This window comes from Pholcus phalangioides, unplaced genomic scaffold (assembly GCF_987345545.1).
Source record: "Pholcus phalangioides strain wild (caught in Gottingen) unplaced genomic scaffold, Ppha-v1.0 ptg000009l_1, whole genome shotgun sequence".
Taxonomy (NCBI): domain Eukaryota; kingdom Metazoa; phylum Arthropoda; class Arachnida; order Araneae; family Pholcidae; genus Pholcus; species Pholcus phalangioides.
This window is the reverse complement of record NW_028301602.1, coordinates 6,503,970-6,522,154: the sequence shown is the minus strand read 5'-3', so window position 1 is coordinate 6,522,154 and position 18,185 is coordinate 6,503,970. Positions and strand designations below refer to the sequence as shown.

The window sequence follows — 18,185 nt, the reverse complement described above, 5'->3', positions numbered from 1 at the left end:
TTGCACAGGAAAATACTTTCGAAATTGGTGGAAAGGATATTTTTTGAAAGTTTATCAGGCAACCTTTAAGACTATTTTGATGTAAAGTGTTGAATGCAGGTGTCGAGGAGATATGATCGAAGTGTTCAAAATTTTCAATGGGATGGATAGGATGGACCATGAACTTTTAGTACACCGCCAATCGACTGCTTTTACAAGGGGACACCAGTATCGATTGGTGAGGGACAATGCAAGGTTATGGTGTCGCAGGGAATTTTTCTCTAATAGGGTTGTTAATAAATGGAATAGCTTACCCCCGGAGGTAGTAAATTGTAACGCAATTGACACGTTTTAAAAGAAATACGACAAACATGATGGGGGAAATCGAGAAGCTATCCATTCTTAGAATAAGACAACCATAAGTATTCTTTATGGGCGTTGCATAATATTTTATCATGTGTATATATTGTTTATAATTTGTGTTAATTGCATTTTTAATTGGGTTGCTGTATTTTTGAAATATATCACATCCATATTTTTATGGGCGTCTTTTTCTCAGTCATTTCGTTGGACATTTTGCCTGTCGTGGCGTTGTATTTGTATTTGTATAAAAAAGTATATTTTCCTTGAGAAACAAATTTCCTGAATTTCAAAGTTTTGGGTCATGTTTTTATGGAAAAATGAAGATTTTTCCACTGGAATTTAAATATCTTATTATTTAGAAATCATTGATAATGACTCTTTATAAACTTTTTTTTAAATACAATGTGTCCTTCAACGCCTCGGCAAAAAAAAAAAAAGAGAAAGAAAAAAAACCGCAGAAAACAGACAGCGCGGTATTTAATCTGCGTTAAGAAATTCAGATTTTTCTAACGTTCCAAAATTTATTAAAGTAAAATAATTATTACTTTATTATTGAAAAGAAATTGTTTTATTTTTTCGCACTTTTAGATGTATGAACTTTTTTTTTTTTTCAATTGTACGAAAAAGTTTTCACTTTCACAGTATCAAAGTTAGTAGTGTTATTTGGTGGAAAACAGTTCCGGCAAAAGCTCCGCCCTTCGTGACGTCTCGCTATCTTCTTAACGCGTAGAAACCATTGAGCTTATATTACTAAAGGGAGTATCCAGCCACCGTGACGTATGGATCAAATACTTAGGCATCAAATGCAAAAAAATCACGTGACTCGAAGAAAGTTCCCGCCTGGCAATTTGTCCATAGAAATGTGCAGTTCGGTCTCTAAATATTGGGTTTTAAAGTTTAAAATAGGATAGAGAGAAAACTCATCTAAAGATGAAAAAAATTAAATTATTTATTTCATTTATACTAGAATCATTTCTTTCATTAACGCTGGAATAATTACTTTCATTAATGCTGGAATAATTACTTTCATTAATGCTGGAATAATTACTTTCATTAATGATGGAATAATTACTTTCATTAATGCTGGAATAATTACTTTCATTAATGCTGGATTGTCATTCATTAATTTTCATTCATTAATTCTGGGATTTCCTTTCGTTAATTTTTGAATTTTCTTTCATTAACTCTGGAATTATTTTCTTTATTAATTATTATTTCTTTCATTACTTCTGGAATAATTGTTTTCATCAATTCTGGATTTGTTCCTTTCGTTAATGCTGAAATTATTTCTTACATTAGTGCTGAAATTATTTCTTTCATTAATGCTGAAATTATTTCTTTCATTAATGCTGAAATTATTTCTTAACATTAATGCTGGAATTATTTATTTCATTAATTTTGGAATTATCACTTTCATCAATGCTGGAATTATCTTTCATTAATGCTGGAATTATCGCTTACAATTATTTTTGAATTATCACTTCATTAATGCTGAAATTATCTCTTTCATTGATATTGGAATTATCTATTTCATTAATTCTATAATTTCTTCTTTCATTAATTTGGAATTATCTCTTTTTTCTTAATTTTGGAATTATCTATTTCCTTAGTTCTATATTTTTTCTTTCCTTAATTTTGGAATTATCTTTTTAATTAATTCTATATTTTTTCTTTCCTTAATTTTGGAATTATCTCTTTCCTTAATTTTGGAATTATCTCTTTCCTTAATTTTGGAATTATCTCTTTCCTTAATTTTGGAATTATCTCTGTCCTTAATTTTGGAATTATCTCTTTCCTTGATATTGGAATTATCTCTTTCCTTAATTTTGGAATTGTCTCTTTCCTTAATTTTGGAATTATCTCTGTCCTTAATTTTGGAATTATCTCTTTCCTTGATATTGGAATTATCTCTTTCCTTAATTTTGGAATTGTCTCTTTCCTTAATTTTGGAATTATCTCTTTCCTTAATTCTGGTATTATTACCAGATTTTACTTTCATCATTCTGGAATTATCTTTCATCAATGCTGAAATTATCTCTTCCATTAATTTTGGAATTATCACTTTTATCAATGCTGAACTTATCTCTTATTCTAGAATATTTTCTTTCATTAATTCTGGAATTATCTCTTTCATTAATTCTGGAATTATCTCTCATTAATTCTGGAATTATCTCTCATTAATTCTGGAATTATCTCTCATTAATTCTGGAACTATCTCTTTCATTAATTCTGGAATTATCTCATGGATGCAGAAATTATTTCTTTCATTTCTTGTTTTAAATTCCTGTGAATGCCAAATGAAAGAAAATAACGGGGGATCGTGTTTGTTTTCACCGAGTCACGTGATCTTCCGACGAAAGATGTTGGGGGGCATCGTTCTCAGCACTGCCAAGGCGGAGACCGCTGACGTCATGCTCCGTCCAGTAACATATGTTCGATGGTAGAAACGAATCTCTGCGTGCTAATTCCTCTGATAGAACAGAATTTTCTCGAGGGGGGTTTTTACGTTTTTTCATGCAAAATAACACTTTAATCTCGGTTTGCGTACGTCAATGTAGCATAATAATGCTTTTCAGTTACGCGCCTTTTTCCCTTGCACCGACACATAAGTCAGAGATCACTGCATGTTCGGTACTCTATGATTTAAGCTCATAACGCACCAAATAAATTCATATGATAGTGAACTTTAATTCCGGGTTTCCAAAAAGAAATTTTATTAAAATTGATGCGAAAAACGCGTGACGTTTCCTGGAAGAACAGAACAGCAGTTTCCATGTATTTCACACAATATATTTTCGAGTATATTATCCAACACGGGTTTTAAATCCATCAAGGGAAAACCACGCACGAATGAGAAAAGTAAGTGTTTTTCAACCGACATTAAGAGCGAAATATTGTTGTTACCAAACAATGGCGTTTCGTCTTTGCTTCCTCCCGTTTCATTTCGTATCGGTTATTGAATTTCTTATGGACGCTTTACGTCAAGACGAATATCATTCATCCAAGACCCAGCACCGAAATGCTTTCACCTTCCTTTCTCATATTCTTCCCACAAACACATATACCCCGGGAAAAAAATATCGTACTAAACTTTTGTACGGCTTTTATACCCGATATCTCTTTTTCTCTATATCTGTTTTTCTCTTTACTTCTACATCCTTTACACTGTTCCCATCACTTCTCGTGAATATCGGAATTACCATATGCATAGGTTTTCACCCTTTATTCTTTCCTTGACAGCTTCGGCGCTTCCCGCGTACATTCGAGTATAGGTACGAAACATTTTTTTTTGTTTGGTTTTTCCTCTCGTCTTCTTTCCAACGTCTCAACTGCAGCACGTCCCACGTTTAACTCCTGATTTCCATCTGCTCATGAATAAATTGCAACGGGAGAAAAAACATGTATTCTCTTTGGCGGGCAAGAAGTACTCTGGATCAAGCATCTCTTGTTGGTTCTATGCAATTTCCGTTGGGAAAATGTTGAGGCTTTCCTTTCAATGTTATTTTTCTTCAATTTTTCCTCTTTTCTTCTATGTAGCAACGCTTGAATAGCCGATTGCATACACTTGTAGCTGCTCTAAAAAAAGTGTTTCGACCTCCATCATCATTTTTGAATTTTTTTTTTTTTTTGCGTATCTATCTTACTTTGAAAAGTTGATCTTTTCATCGACGTTATTAACTTGTTTTCCCTGCATTATGTGACAGATCGTGTTAGTAGTAAAAACATCATGAATGTTTTCAATTTAACTTATGAATGGCATGTTTTGATAGAGTTGTCAGAATTTTGTTTTGAAAGATGTGCTTTACCCTTTCTTTAAAATATCTGATCACATGCATATAAATTATAGACATCTATATAAACCGTGAATTTTCCCTTATCCTTCTTCCCGGAGGAAAGCCTTATATTACATATTTCCTTGTTTCATTTCTTTTCAATGGTATTCGTCTCGAATCATAAATGTTGGCTAAACTCATTGCATAAAATTTTTATTTTAAATAAATTCAAATCAAGTCAGTCTAACACACGTGACTGGAATATATAAATTACATTTTTTCACTTTCGTTTTTTTCTTCTAATTACCTTAGATTTATGTTGAACTTTCATGTCTAGAAAAGCGGTAATTGCAAATGCAATAACTTTGAAAGTGTTACAAACGATTCACCGTACGAATGTTCTGAAAAGTATGTTCTGTGGTGATAAAAATTCGAAAAGTAAACTGAACCAGACAAATAATGAGAAACAAAAAATAATATTAAATTAAGTATTATAGTTTTTGCAATACTACATTTTTGTTTTAATGCTAAAAACGATAACACTTGTCAGTGCAATAAACTGCCAGAGCGAATGAGAAGACTGACTAGATACGAGGAACTGAACGTCTCCATAACAAGAAGGATGGTGCAAATGTCCGGACATGTCGAAATGAAGACGTTGACTATATACCATCGCGAATGGCCTCAAGCCCCGCGAAGAACCTATCATCTGCGACCTTTACTTGGCAGAAGGCGCCCAAGGACAAAGATCTAATCGTAGATGGACGATTTTACAAATTATCAAAATGTCAAATTAACGATTTAAGTTTCTATCTCACTAATAATTGTATATGTTTCTATGGCGACGATGCAGATTCGTTACTTCAATTTCACGACAGTTAACTTAATTTTATTGCGCTAAATCTATATGCTATCTATATTATGAGATCTTGAGAATCCATACTGGAGATTGTCAATTTTGTTTTTTATGTTGATATCTTTTTGTTATTATACTGTTTTTGTATTCAATTAAATAAAGTTTCCCGATGCGATGAACACCCATCTTTCGGGAATACTATGAAATCTCTCTCTGAGATGTGAAGCTGGGTGTGTGTCAGGACCCTCAATGTTCAATGTTAAATCATATCATTCAGACCCAGAAATAGGGGCGGAGGGTTTCTATATGTAGTTACCATATTCTTGTTTAACCTCAGGAAGTTTAGCCCTGAAGAACTGTAACACACACACACACATACAATCATTGAAGTCATGGCTTTACACCATGAGGGTTAAAAAAATAGCTAAAGCGATAAAAAGCGACATCCACCCCCTCCCAGTTTGAGCGTACATCGTCTGAAAGGAATAATTTGATAATTGAACTAATTTAATAGTCGATAATTTATAATATTTAAATATGATAATTTTATGGATATTTTAATCTGTATTTTCTTCTACATTAGTGATAAAAATAAATTATTTCTAATAATATCTTTTCCTTTTTTTTGACAACCATAATATTGTTTATGACCTGTGTATTATAATGGTATCAATTATTAGTTTCTTCTCTCGTGATACGTATATGCTTTTATTTTGGATTGCTGTATTTTTGTTATATTTGACGTACTTTTTATGACCATATTCGTTTAAAAACCTCGTTGGACATTTTGTCTGTTTTATTTGCATTTGTATAATGTAAAATGACATTTTACGAAATAACTATAAATCACCTTTTTTTCAAGCTTCTAATGAACTTGTTGATTAAAAAAACATTTTCATAACTACGAAAAATGTGTCTTAGTTGTAAATTTAAAGCTTTAGTATACCAGTGTAATCTGTGTACAAGATTTCGTAGTACAATCTTGAATTTGATATCTTCAATTTAGAACCAGATAATATTGGCATTATCATGTATAATCACGTAAGTCTTAATGAGTTTTAATAGCTAATTTTTTGATATGATGTGCAAATACTCCATCGGGCTACAAGACGAAGTTTAAATGTATTTATTTTATTATTTTTTTAATTGGCTGTTGCCCTGAAGAAGGAATAATATATATAATTAAAATCAAATAAAAAATACAGTTAGAATATCATATTACGAGTACGGCTTATATTGCTCATTAGCGCTTGCAAGTGATTGTCAAACAGCTGGTGTTAAAGATACGAAAAGTGCATACTACGTAAAATAAAATCTCTGTGAAACGTGTTTTCTATTCTGGATTCAAAATTAAACAGAATGTAACTCATACCATTTTAATATTCTCCTCGTAAGCATTAGTCCGAGATGCTTCTCCCTAAGGGGTCATTCAACTATTATGTCATCATCGATGGGGCGGGGTAGGGGGTTTCCGATTAGCTGACTTTTGATGACAAGGGGGGAGGGGGGTTTTGGATAATGCTTACGTCATCGACCACCCTTTATGAAAATGTGAGTTAGGATTCAGGGGGGCAGAGATGATGACGAAATTTTGCTGACAAGAGGGGGGGGGGAGGGGGTGAGCGTTTTGCTGACTTTTGCTGACAGGGGGCGGGGGAGGTGGTCAAAAATGGCTAAAAATTTCCTTACGTAATACTTGAACGGCCCCTAAGAATGGGCAGAACAATCAAACATTTCACCCTCTCTTTCAGTATATGGAAAGAAAAAATCAGAACTATACACCTTTCCATAATTTCAAAACGTCACCAAAAACTTCCACCGTATCATTTTAGTATTTTTCAACACTTTCATATATTACATATCTTTAATAATAATCAGTGGTGTCGGAGCGGGCGTGCTGTGGGTGCTCGAGCACCCACGGACATTTGTAGAACGACTATGAGCACCCCCGTAATCGATTTAGAAATCAAAATTTTCCCACATCCAACTCAAGACAGGCACCCGCAGGTGCGAAACGCTTCCGACAATTAATATTCGAAAAAACAATTTACTTCTTATTTTTAATTGCAAACGGTTCCTAAAAGAAATCATCGTATTTCCACAGTTTTGATTCTATCTTAACATAATCAATTGCGTTTATTAATAACGCTTACTGAACTGAACCTTTAATGATTCGCACAATCGTGCCTATCAGTACACCAGTGGATGGAAAGTACAAATATTAGTGATTAAATTGTTGGAGATACACACACGAGACAAACAGATGCATAAGGTTTAGACACAAAAATATACATGCATAATATAGTCTCGAATCCAGATAAATAGATAGAAAAAATAATTTCACCTTGGCGCATGGGCAGAGATGGGGAGCAAACGAAAACAGAAAGGGGAAGGGTATCAAAACGACTGCCCCATGAAAAATGAAATTTTTGATAGATCCTCGATAAATCGGAAAAAAATGTAGACACATAAAAGGAGAGAGGTTGCTAAAAATTAGATTTTTAATTAATTCAATTAATATTCGAAAAAACACTTTATTTCTCATTTTTAATTCCAAACGGTTCCTAAAGGAAATCACCGTATTTCCAGTTTTGATTTTATCTTAATATAATCAATTGTGTTTATTAATAACGCTTATTAAGAATATATTTAAAACAAAATTAAAGACAAATAAATTTATTCAAAAAGCAAAGTATCAAATTTCCATATTATTGAGAAACATAACAGTCTCGATTTCACTATTTTTGGAAATTACTTCCCGTAGTCTGTTTATGTATGTAAATGCAAAAAATTTAAAAAAAAATTTTTTGCAGATTACATATTCGTTTTAATGTCTTTAAAACGCTGAATCATACTTCAAACTTTTGAATTATTAATAACTTGAGTAGAAATTCAAGTATAAATTATATGAATGCTACTATTTTCTTTCTGTTATATAAGAAAAGTAAATCCAGAAATTTTAGGGTATTACGAGAAATTTCAAAAGCAATTAACTTTTCTTTTTCATTCTTCATGTTATGGAATGTATAAAAAGCTTCTTTTTTTCTAATTTAGTAATTGTTTATCTAAGAAATAAAAAAAAATGTTTGTTTATTTGAAGAAATTACTATTTTTTATACTCAAGAAATTTCCCTATTCAAATTAGAGAAAAAACCATGAAAAATATTTTATATTAAAGAGCTTTCTTGAGTGATTGAGTCTGAACAAATATTTAGTAATAAAATGAAAATTATTCTACATTTATTAGTATTAAGAACTAAAAACATATTGGAGATTCTCACATATTATCTTTAGATAGAATTATTGAATAGCAAAAATGTTTTATACTGTACTATTCCATAACTCACGAGTACATATGGAATATATTATTTTTTATTTATTTTTAAATGTGACTTCAAAAGAGAGAGATATGGAGATAAAACTATTCATCAGAATATTAAAGTATCTAAACTCACTAATTAAATTGCAAAATTTTTCATTTGATTTCTTTTTAAATGTAAAAATAGCTGAAATATATTTCATTATTGGAAGATTTCCGATTTAATTATATTTTTTTATTGATGGCCAAAAATGAATATCATTTTGGAAATTCTGAAGGACGATCTAATAAAATTTTATCAAATTATATAGCGTTAAATTTTCTCTTGAAATGAAAATAATATGAATAAATTTTATGTATCTGATATAACTTATGAATGTTAGAGAATTTTCTAAAAGAATGATTTGATTTCCAATGATTCTCATAAACTGATGCGAAGCATCAAAGGGGTTTGCATCAGAGAAATTTTGTTTAAATATCATTACTTTTTAGAATAATAAATAAATAATAAATGGAAAGATTGATTTTCGCATAAAGTCATTGAGTTATTTTCTACATCCACGTCAATAATAAGTAAAATTCAGACAAATTTGCTCTGTTAAAAAAAAAAAAATCATGGGAAATCTTCATTTAAAAATGTATTGTTTATATTCGATGAAGGTTTTTTAATTTGAATATATATATGCCTTTTTTTTCTATATGTATTTTTTACCCATTGTTTTTTCTCCCCCCCCCCTCTTCCACAGGTTCATTCCCAGCTTTCGGAAAACAAGAGACTGAACAGCCATTCTACTTGAACATCACCCTAGTAGTGCCAGTTGTCGTGTCTTCCTTGGTTCTAGTTATTGTAGTTTTCTCATTGACTATATGTTTGAGGAAACATTCATATGACCGGAGAAGAGAAAGAGGTAAATATGTGATGGGAAAACACAGCAGAAACATCTAATTTATGCAAAATAAAAGATGCCTTTTTAAATAAAACAAAATAAAAATAAAATGAATGAATGAAAATGAATGAAATAAAATGTTTTTTTTTAAATCAAAAATAATGCAATATTGAAATGTATATAGTGATACAGTTCGTTTTATTTCGTTTCGTGTGATGTTTATTTATGTTTTAATAGCTTTTAGTATATTTTAAACGCATAAAAATTAAAAAAAAATTGACATTGAATTGATATTTATTGATGAATTGATCGATATATTTGGATTTCACATTTCTTTGTGTATTATATTAGCTCGTAAGAGTCGAATTATAAAAAATAGAATTGGTGTTTATATGAACGTGATTTATATAAATATAAATTGATACTCTAGAGACTTGAGTTTGTAAATTTGCTTACATTGAAAAAACGCAGGTGTCGGGAGGGATTCTAGTTTTTATCAAAGTCTTCAACGGAATGGAAAGGATGGAGCGTGAGTTACTAACACATCTATCGAGTTATTTGACAAGGATAGACACCAGACCAGTATTGTTTAGTAAGGGACAAATACAGGTTGTGGTGTCGGAGGGAATATTTCTGTAAATATGGTTGTGAATAAAAATGGTATAGCTTATCTCCGGGAGTCGTGAATTATACCTCAATTGACATGTTTAAAAGAGAAATACGATATTTATAATGTGTGATGAACCTAGAAACTATCTATAAGCTAACTAAGACAGCCATAATCCTTTATGGGCAATTCATTTTATTTTATCATAATCATTAATTTTTATTAGTTTTATTTTAGTGTATGTTAGGTTTTTGGTTTAAATTTCAGCCACTTCGCCAGGCATTTGTCTGTTGTGATCTTTTTATTTGCATCATTGTTAATTTTAAGACAACTCTGAAGTATCTCAAATATTTTATCAAGTTGAATGTTCACACGTGAACTGGATTCGGTGTTCGAAATATCGAACAACGAATTATAAATATGAATGTTCTTTCTAATGCGAATTTTGTAAATCATCAAATTTTATATACAAGATATACAGAAGACTGGATGTTGTGAAGATATTTATTATTTGAGATGTTAATTTAATTTGAGATTCATAAATTGTATATACTTCCTATTTTGTCTCACTCCCGAATTGCAGACTGTAATAGTCAGAAGTCTTACAGTGACGTGCTGGTGATGAACGACATATCAAAGTCGTCAAAAAATGATAAAGAGAATAACAAGATATCGCATTACTCTGTACCAGGTTGGTTCTTTTTATTTCCATATTTCTGTAACTTCTCTAAATTAATATAGTAAATAACCAAATACATAATAAATTTTTCGATCAAACTATGAATCAAATATATATCATAGCTTATCAAGAAATTGGGTAGCGAATTTTCATTGGAGAAAGTCGATTGGAAATATGGCTTTCTCCATCCAGCCTAGGATGTGCATAATGGTAGAAATATTGTTCATTTTTCGTGATGGATTTTAATCTTTTCTTCATGGGTTTTCATTTAAAGGATGAATTTTTATCTTTCCATGATGGATTTGTATCTATCCATAATGGATTTGTATCTTTCCATGATGGATTTGTATCTTTTGATGATGAATGTTCATCTTTTCATGATGACTGCTTTTGATTAACAGAAGGAGTGTCAGTTTCTTCGAATCTCATGATCATGAGTCAAAGATAATATAAAATTTATTTATTTAAAAAAATGCAAAGTACCATTTGGACACATAGTTTACCGAATGTTTCTTGAAAAAGTATTATGAAAATCAGAGAAGAAAATTTCGAATGTCAATCACGAGTTTAATACAAATATAAGTGAGTTCGCTCATCATAGTGTCGTTACATATTCTATAAATTTTTATTATTTATTCACGAGGTAATTACTATTCCGTAATGGTCAGTTAAAAATTTGAAGTTTGATGAGGGGATATGGATTAGTGGGAGGCGGAAGGTAGCTGTTCCAGAGATTTCATAGAAAAGCAACGTAATGTTATTAAAAAAACGAAAAAAAAAGAAAACGAGTATTGTACAAAAGCTTGCTTTGTGTTCTATTGCCAGATGCATCGGCATTTGTGCAGAAAATAAATATTGCTGAGATTGCCCGTATTGCTATACCAAAAAAAGTAGCCGAAGCATTCAAAATGATCGGATGCCATAGAAATATGTGCCACAGCTGTCGGTGAGGTTTTACTTAGGAATCGAAGAGCACAGAGTATCAAGAAATAATGGTGTATATTGTATAAAATAGGTAGCAGTAGACGCCGCAACCAGAATCACGAATAATGTTATCATTCAGTACTCGTATCACTTCCGCAAAGAATGGACCAGACATATATAATTACATAGGAAAAACTTCATTTATAGGAATCTGCAGAAATCGGACGCTCCACTCTTCATATTCGCAAGGGTCCGGGCGTTCGAAATAGAATTGATTGATTCATCTGGAAATGACAAAAAAAAATGTTTTACCGTGAGCGCCGGGCAATATTGTAGCTGGGCCAATGTATTATAGCCAATGTAGTTTATTGCATAGCATCATTAAAAAATCAATCGATATTCATAAAAATTCCATTCTAAAAACAAGCCGTTCATTAACCAGACCAATATTGAAGTTAGATTATCAAACTCTATTCATCATCAAATCCTATCTCATCCTGACTTCCAGAAAATATTTCGCTTTATTCGATATGTTAACGAGTCTGAGAGGTATCAGAACTCAACCAGAGTTTTCTCATTATTAGCATTTCACTGAAAATAAGAATTTCTTGGAAACTACAAAGGAAAATAATTATTAAGTCCAAAATGATCTGCATCATATTATTGGAAGAAATTGCAGAAACGCTAACTCAGTTCAAAATAGAACAATAAAGAGAGGTACTGCGGAGTGACTCGAGAATTTAAACTCATTTCGTTCTTTCGGAAAATGCAACGTCACATCTGTTACATATTGATGTATCGCATGTCGTTTTCATAACTATTTCTTTAGACAGAGAGAATGGATATGGGGAAAACATATTTTGGAAAATCTCCAGGAAAATTACATCTCATACATTCTCTTGAAATACATATAGGGATAGAATGATCCAAGAAAATTTTAACATTCTTCTTCATATTTGTGAATGTGAAAATAATACAATAAGATCTGTGAAGAGTGTTTCTTTCCTTTGATCTAGAGCTTCGTATTAAAAAAAATACTTTCGTACCTATGATAGTGAGTTTAGTGCAAAATCAATTCTAATATTAGTTTCTCTTGAAAAAGAAAATCAATTTTTTTATTTTTTTGTGATTTTTGTTGATGGAAAGAGAATAGATAAATATTCATTCTTTTTTTATTCAATCATCTTCAAGAAAAATCTAGCTTTTTTTCAAGTTTGCTTTTGCATTTTTCTAAAAAACTTTTTCTAAATTTTCTAGAAATGTACGATTTTTCAAACTTGAAGAAGAGAGGGACATGTATATATTTGTCCCAGTATTTCTTTAGTATTATTTGAATGTATAAACATCTGTGTGTTCAGTTCATTCAGGAAAATAGAATAGTAAAAAATAACTCCTCGCAAATTTTTCTCTATTTCCTCAAGAACGATATCACATTTACTGTATACAGAGTGATTCAGAAAAATAGGGAAAAACTTTAATAAAAGTATAATAGTACACACGAATACAAACAATTCAAATAATGCAGGGTCTAACATGAAACGCAAACGTGCTAGCGCGTTTCGAAACGGCCGCTCCGCAAACGTTAAAACGACATTCCTCTTGAAATTTATCGGGAGAAAAAGAACACCATGCATGCAAATATAACCTGGGAAGAAGAAGAGACCGTATGCAAATCACAGTGCATCAGACCGGGAAGCAAGAAAGTATCCAATTTCGCACAGCTGCCGATGCAAATGTTTCGGATTGGGTACCCGTCTTTAAGGAAAACGCTCACCGTACATTCTTGCTGCCTCTGTGGTGTTCCGTTTGCTGCTCCGTAAATGAAACGCATGTCTGCTTTTTCAGTATTACTAAAGTGTGCCGTTATTCCGTACGTTACAACTGTTAAAACGGTTGCACGCTGGAATAACTTCACAGGGCTGGTTTCCGCGCCTTCTATTTACTGTGACGCAGATTTTCATACGGTTTCTTCTTGTTCCCCAGGTTACATTTGCATGCATGGTGTTCTTTTGCTCCCGATAAATTCCAACAGGAATGCCGTTTTAACTTTTGCGGAGCGGCCATTTTGAAACTCGCTAGCGCGTTTGCGTTTCACGTTAGACCTTGCATTCTTTGATGACAATTGTTCGTATTGGGGTGCACTATCACCTCTGAAAGTTTTTCCCATATTTTCTGAATCACCCTGTATACATGTATGGAAGAGTATATCAACTTTGCCCAAAAATATAATAAGTCACCAACGAATATGGCAAATACACGAAAAATACAAAGGAAAAATGTTTACAAAACTTCCGAAATGTGAATAATATTATTTCTGAGAGTTATCACATTTTTTCTCCAGATTTTCTCATAAGTTTTTCATAGAAGAGAAGAATTTCTTTGAAACTAAAAATGTAAATAAGCATTAAATCCAAGATGATCTACAGCATAATATAAGAAAAAATGGTAAAAACGCTAACTCAGTCTAAAAGAGAAGTATTGCGACGTGACGCGAGAATTTAAAATCGTTTCATTCTTTCAGAAAAAGCAACTCCACATCTGTTACATATTGATACATCGCACGTCGTTTTCATAAGTATTTCTTTGGATGGTTTCGAGAGAAAAGGTACTGGTGAAGCACATTTTGGAAAATCTCTTTGAAAATTACATCGTATACGTTCTCTTGAAATACATATAGTCGCAGAATGATTTAAGTTCTTGTCCCAGGGAAAAGTTTCCTCTTCTCTTCTTCTCCACATTTTAATGCAATAATAATACGATAGGATCTGTGAAGTGTTTCTTGCCCTTTTTATCTAGAACTTGATATATATAATATATATATTCATATATAGTAATTTCCGTATCTATGATAGTGAGTTTAGTGCAAAATCAATTCTAATATTGGTTTCTTCTGAAAAAAAAATACACTTTTGATCTTTTGGAATTTTCTTGAAGAGAAAAGAATAAACAAATAGTTTATGGAAATAATCTCCACGCGTTCTTGTTTTTTTTCATTCAATCATCGTTGAAAAAAATCTAGCTTTTCTTTCAAGTCTGCTTTTGTATTTTTCTAAAAAGAATTTTTCTAAATTTTGTAGAAATGTACGATTTTTCAAACTTAAGGAAGAAAGGGACATGTATATATTTTTCCCAGTATTTCTTCAGTATTATTTGAAGATATAAACATCTGCTCCGTTCATTCACGAGAATAGAATAGAAAAATACTTCCCTTATTTTCATCTTTCCTCCCAAGAACGATGCTATACATATACATACATATGTGTATGTGTATATTCTTCAGTCCCGAAATATGAATAAAATGTTTCTTTGAACAAACCAGATATTCAAGTCGATTCTTTCGTAGCCCGTATATAGGTTATATTTGAAGGATGAAATATGAAGTAGGAGAACTATTCCATATAAGAGCTTCCTTTCGAAAGATCTCTTCTTCAGAGTGAAAAGTTAACAGAATGCTTTATGGAAAAATTCTAGAATTTCTGCGTTTTTCATGGAAGTACAAGAAGTCTCGGAAATAATGCATGTGATATTTGATACATGATGGTGTGCTTATCGCCATTGACTATTTCCAACAAACGAAGAGAAGTTTAGTTGAAACGAAGAAGTTCTGGATAAAAATATGTGCTGTAGGATAAAGAATTAACTAAATCGAAACAATTCTTTATTTTATATTGGATGAACCTTAAAATATTCAGACGTTGGCTATTGAAAATTAAGAAAATTATGAAAAATATTATGTTTGAGTATAAAGCATATTATATATAATACCATGTTTAGTGCTTGTAAAGGGACCAACATTCACGTGATTTCTTGTGAAAATTTATGTAGAAAAAGTTTCCGTTTTTGAATCGGAAGAATATTAAGGCACTAATAACATTTGAAATTGGGTAACGTGTCACTTTTCTAATGGTCCGTTACGTGTCAAACACCCAACGAAAAAAAACCACATTTTCCCATGTTTCGATTAGCCGCAAAATGAACTGAAATATTGGATCTCGTAAGAGACCAAATTCAGCTATTTTATTTCACGATTGACGTTTTACCTGAATGATGTTAACCTTAGGATTGCGTGTCGCCAACTATATTGGCATACTTATCACCAGATGTGTAAAGTATTAGCCAAACGAGATCTATTGGAAAAAAAATGTCACCAAAGTCAATACTTTGAGATATAACGCGTTAGAAATTGATAATGTCACTTTCGAATCCTGCCAAATTCACCAAACGTGCACCAAACGTATAACGGCGTTTTTAAGCTGATATCAATATATGCTGCCCTTTCCCTGAAAAAAATTCTACGTAAAGGAAGAAAAATTATCGCATTTTCGAAAAAAGTTGATTTTGGTGAAACTTTTTCCAATAGATCTCTCGTTTGGCTAATCCATTACCGATTTAAACTTACGAATCCTTTGTTATTATATATACTTATTATATAGCATGGATTATTTGATGTTTCCATGAAAAAATAGACTCATCTGGTACGTTTTTCACACATAGAAAAATTGGTAAATTAAGCCTTGCTAGTGTACTCTAACATATTGACTTGAATTTGGAAGAAATTACTAACAGACACTGTATTGTTCTTCCCAGAAAGCATCGCCTTGAATCACTGGGACCCCTCCCCCCTCCTTCTACTTCTTCCACACAAAGCAGGTACTGTAAAAATGAGAGCCTACAAACGAAAGTTAAGGGTTTGAGCATGGCCGTAACTAGGATTTGTGCCACCCGGAGAAAACATGATTTTGCCGTCCCCACAACTTCGAAATTCAATGATTTTTAAATGTCATTTTTTGTTTCCACCTAAAACTGCTACCCGGAGCAGTTGCCCCCCCCCCCTTCCCCGCCTCACTCTAGTTCCGGTCTCCGGTCCTGGTTTGAGTTATTCGTGGATTTTTCGCATTTGCGATCACGATGAACTTCTCGTGCATTCAGTTTTTAGACCGTAACCTATATTCGCTGCACGACAAGAAGGGTGGACTATGGAAGAAGCAGGATGAATTTCAGCCTTCCAGACCAGTGAAGTTGATACTAGGGAGAGTCTACAACTTGCGGCCACGTAACTGGAAATGCACGAAATTGATACGTCGTTGAATGGCGAACTTTATTGGAGAAACTATAAATACTTAGCATGTAAACGTGGTGAATCAATGCCACCCATAATCCAGCTAGCAAGCCGGTGTAGCTTCGGGAATGAATGAAATTCTCCTAATTGTCCAGGAGAATTAAGATGTAGGATAGTTATGGAACAGGAATGTCCACCTAGAATGAGCTAACACACCTTGGCTAACTTGGACACTTGGGCCAGGACCCCATGTGACGCATAAATGACATCAATTTGTCGTTGTACGGCCTTCAGGACTATGACTTGTGACATCCAATGAACGAGGACGGACCGCCACCAACGGAACTGTGATTATCATGCCCAGACGTGCCACGGACGCTATAATATCAATTTAGATTTCGATTCTCAGATCATGATTTATCATAATTATTCCGTTGATTTATACTCCTGTAATTGGACTTGTTATTCTGTTATACAAATTTATATACATAAACACATTTAATAAAATTGCGGATGCACCAATCTTTCGGGAACGCTTCGATTTCTCCCTGAGATGGGAAGCGGGATGTGTCCGGTCCTTCAATGTTCAACGCATTTGCGGTCAGCCCTGGAACGTAACCCCCACTAATACGGAGGGACGGCTGTAATTATCTTGTCAGTTGTGAGAATTGAAAATCATCATATTCACATAAGATATTTACATTCTTTTACTGTCAAAAACAGCTTCACAGTTTCTTAAGAATTTCATTTGAAAACCTCGAAAAAAAAAAGATAAAACCTTTTGTAATTTTGAACATGGGTCTGTCTCACGTCACAAGATAATAAAAAGCGTCTGATTCCTTGTCCTCTGGAAAAAAAAGAACTGGAGAAATATTATTCAAATGATCTCTACCTGGTATAAAACAGGAACTTAGGAAAGAGATAGGGAGAAAAAAAGCATTACGTGGCTCAGTAAGTTTTTGCCATTTCCATCTTTAGCGGAGGAAAATAGAAGGGAGATAAGGAAGAATAAGTCTTTGAAAAAGAATGATGTCTATGAAGGATCACTAATGAGAGGTATAATGAGCACAAGTTCCACACATCGCCCCGGAAGCCCCAGGGATTGCACCAGATGATGGAAATCAATATTTCAGCTGCACTTCCTGCACTTTTTTTGGTCCACACAACATATCCACAACCCAATAATGATAAATGTTTAGGCAAGAAGAAGTTGACGAATAATATTTTTATTCTTTATCGGTGCTTTGGAACATTGTTTGGTGGAACATGCTGAAGAGGATTCTTTTAGTAGTGAATCCTCCAGACCTATTTTTAGTCAGATGTACGTAAATTTAAATCAGGCAAGAGTAGATAAAATTGCATTTTTATTATTCGACTTTATATACTGATAATCGATATAGGTATCGATAAGTCTGTATGATGGTAATTTTTGTACAGTGCACGCCACTTAGCGTGATTACATCCAGGGCCGTCTTAAGGGTATCACAGGTCCCTGGTGAATCGGATTTTCCGAGGCGGCTTAGCCGAATTTGCTAGCAAAATTATTTTGCTTGCCAATTTACATACTCAAGCTCGAAAATCTTAACGGCAGCTCATTGTCATGATAATTCCTCTGCACTTGAGGCCTTCCGGGCAGTGAGCCCATGCGTTAAGTGCCGATCACATCTTTACTCTGAATTTCTGATAACAATAACCAATTGATAACTAAATGCGAATGAATTAGTAACTCGAATGCGAAT

General features: G+C 32.7%; 1 protein-coding gene across 1 annotated transcript in view; it reads left to right on the top strand.

The window, feature by feature from the left end:
* The window catches only part of LOC149081681 (cell adhesion molecule Dscam1-like), a 226,242-nt gene that overhangs the window by 190,770 nt on the left and 17,287 nt on the right, over positions 1-18,185 (top strand). Inside the window, exons 23-24 of the mRNA XM_089237083.1 lie at positions 9,037-9,198; positions 10,368-10,475. Of these exons, the coding sequence (XP_089093209.1) occupies positions 9,037-9,198; positions 10,368-10,475 (270 nt within the window). The remainder of the gene's footprint in view (positions 1-9,036; positions 9,199-10,367; positions 10,476-18,185) is intronic.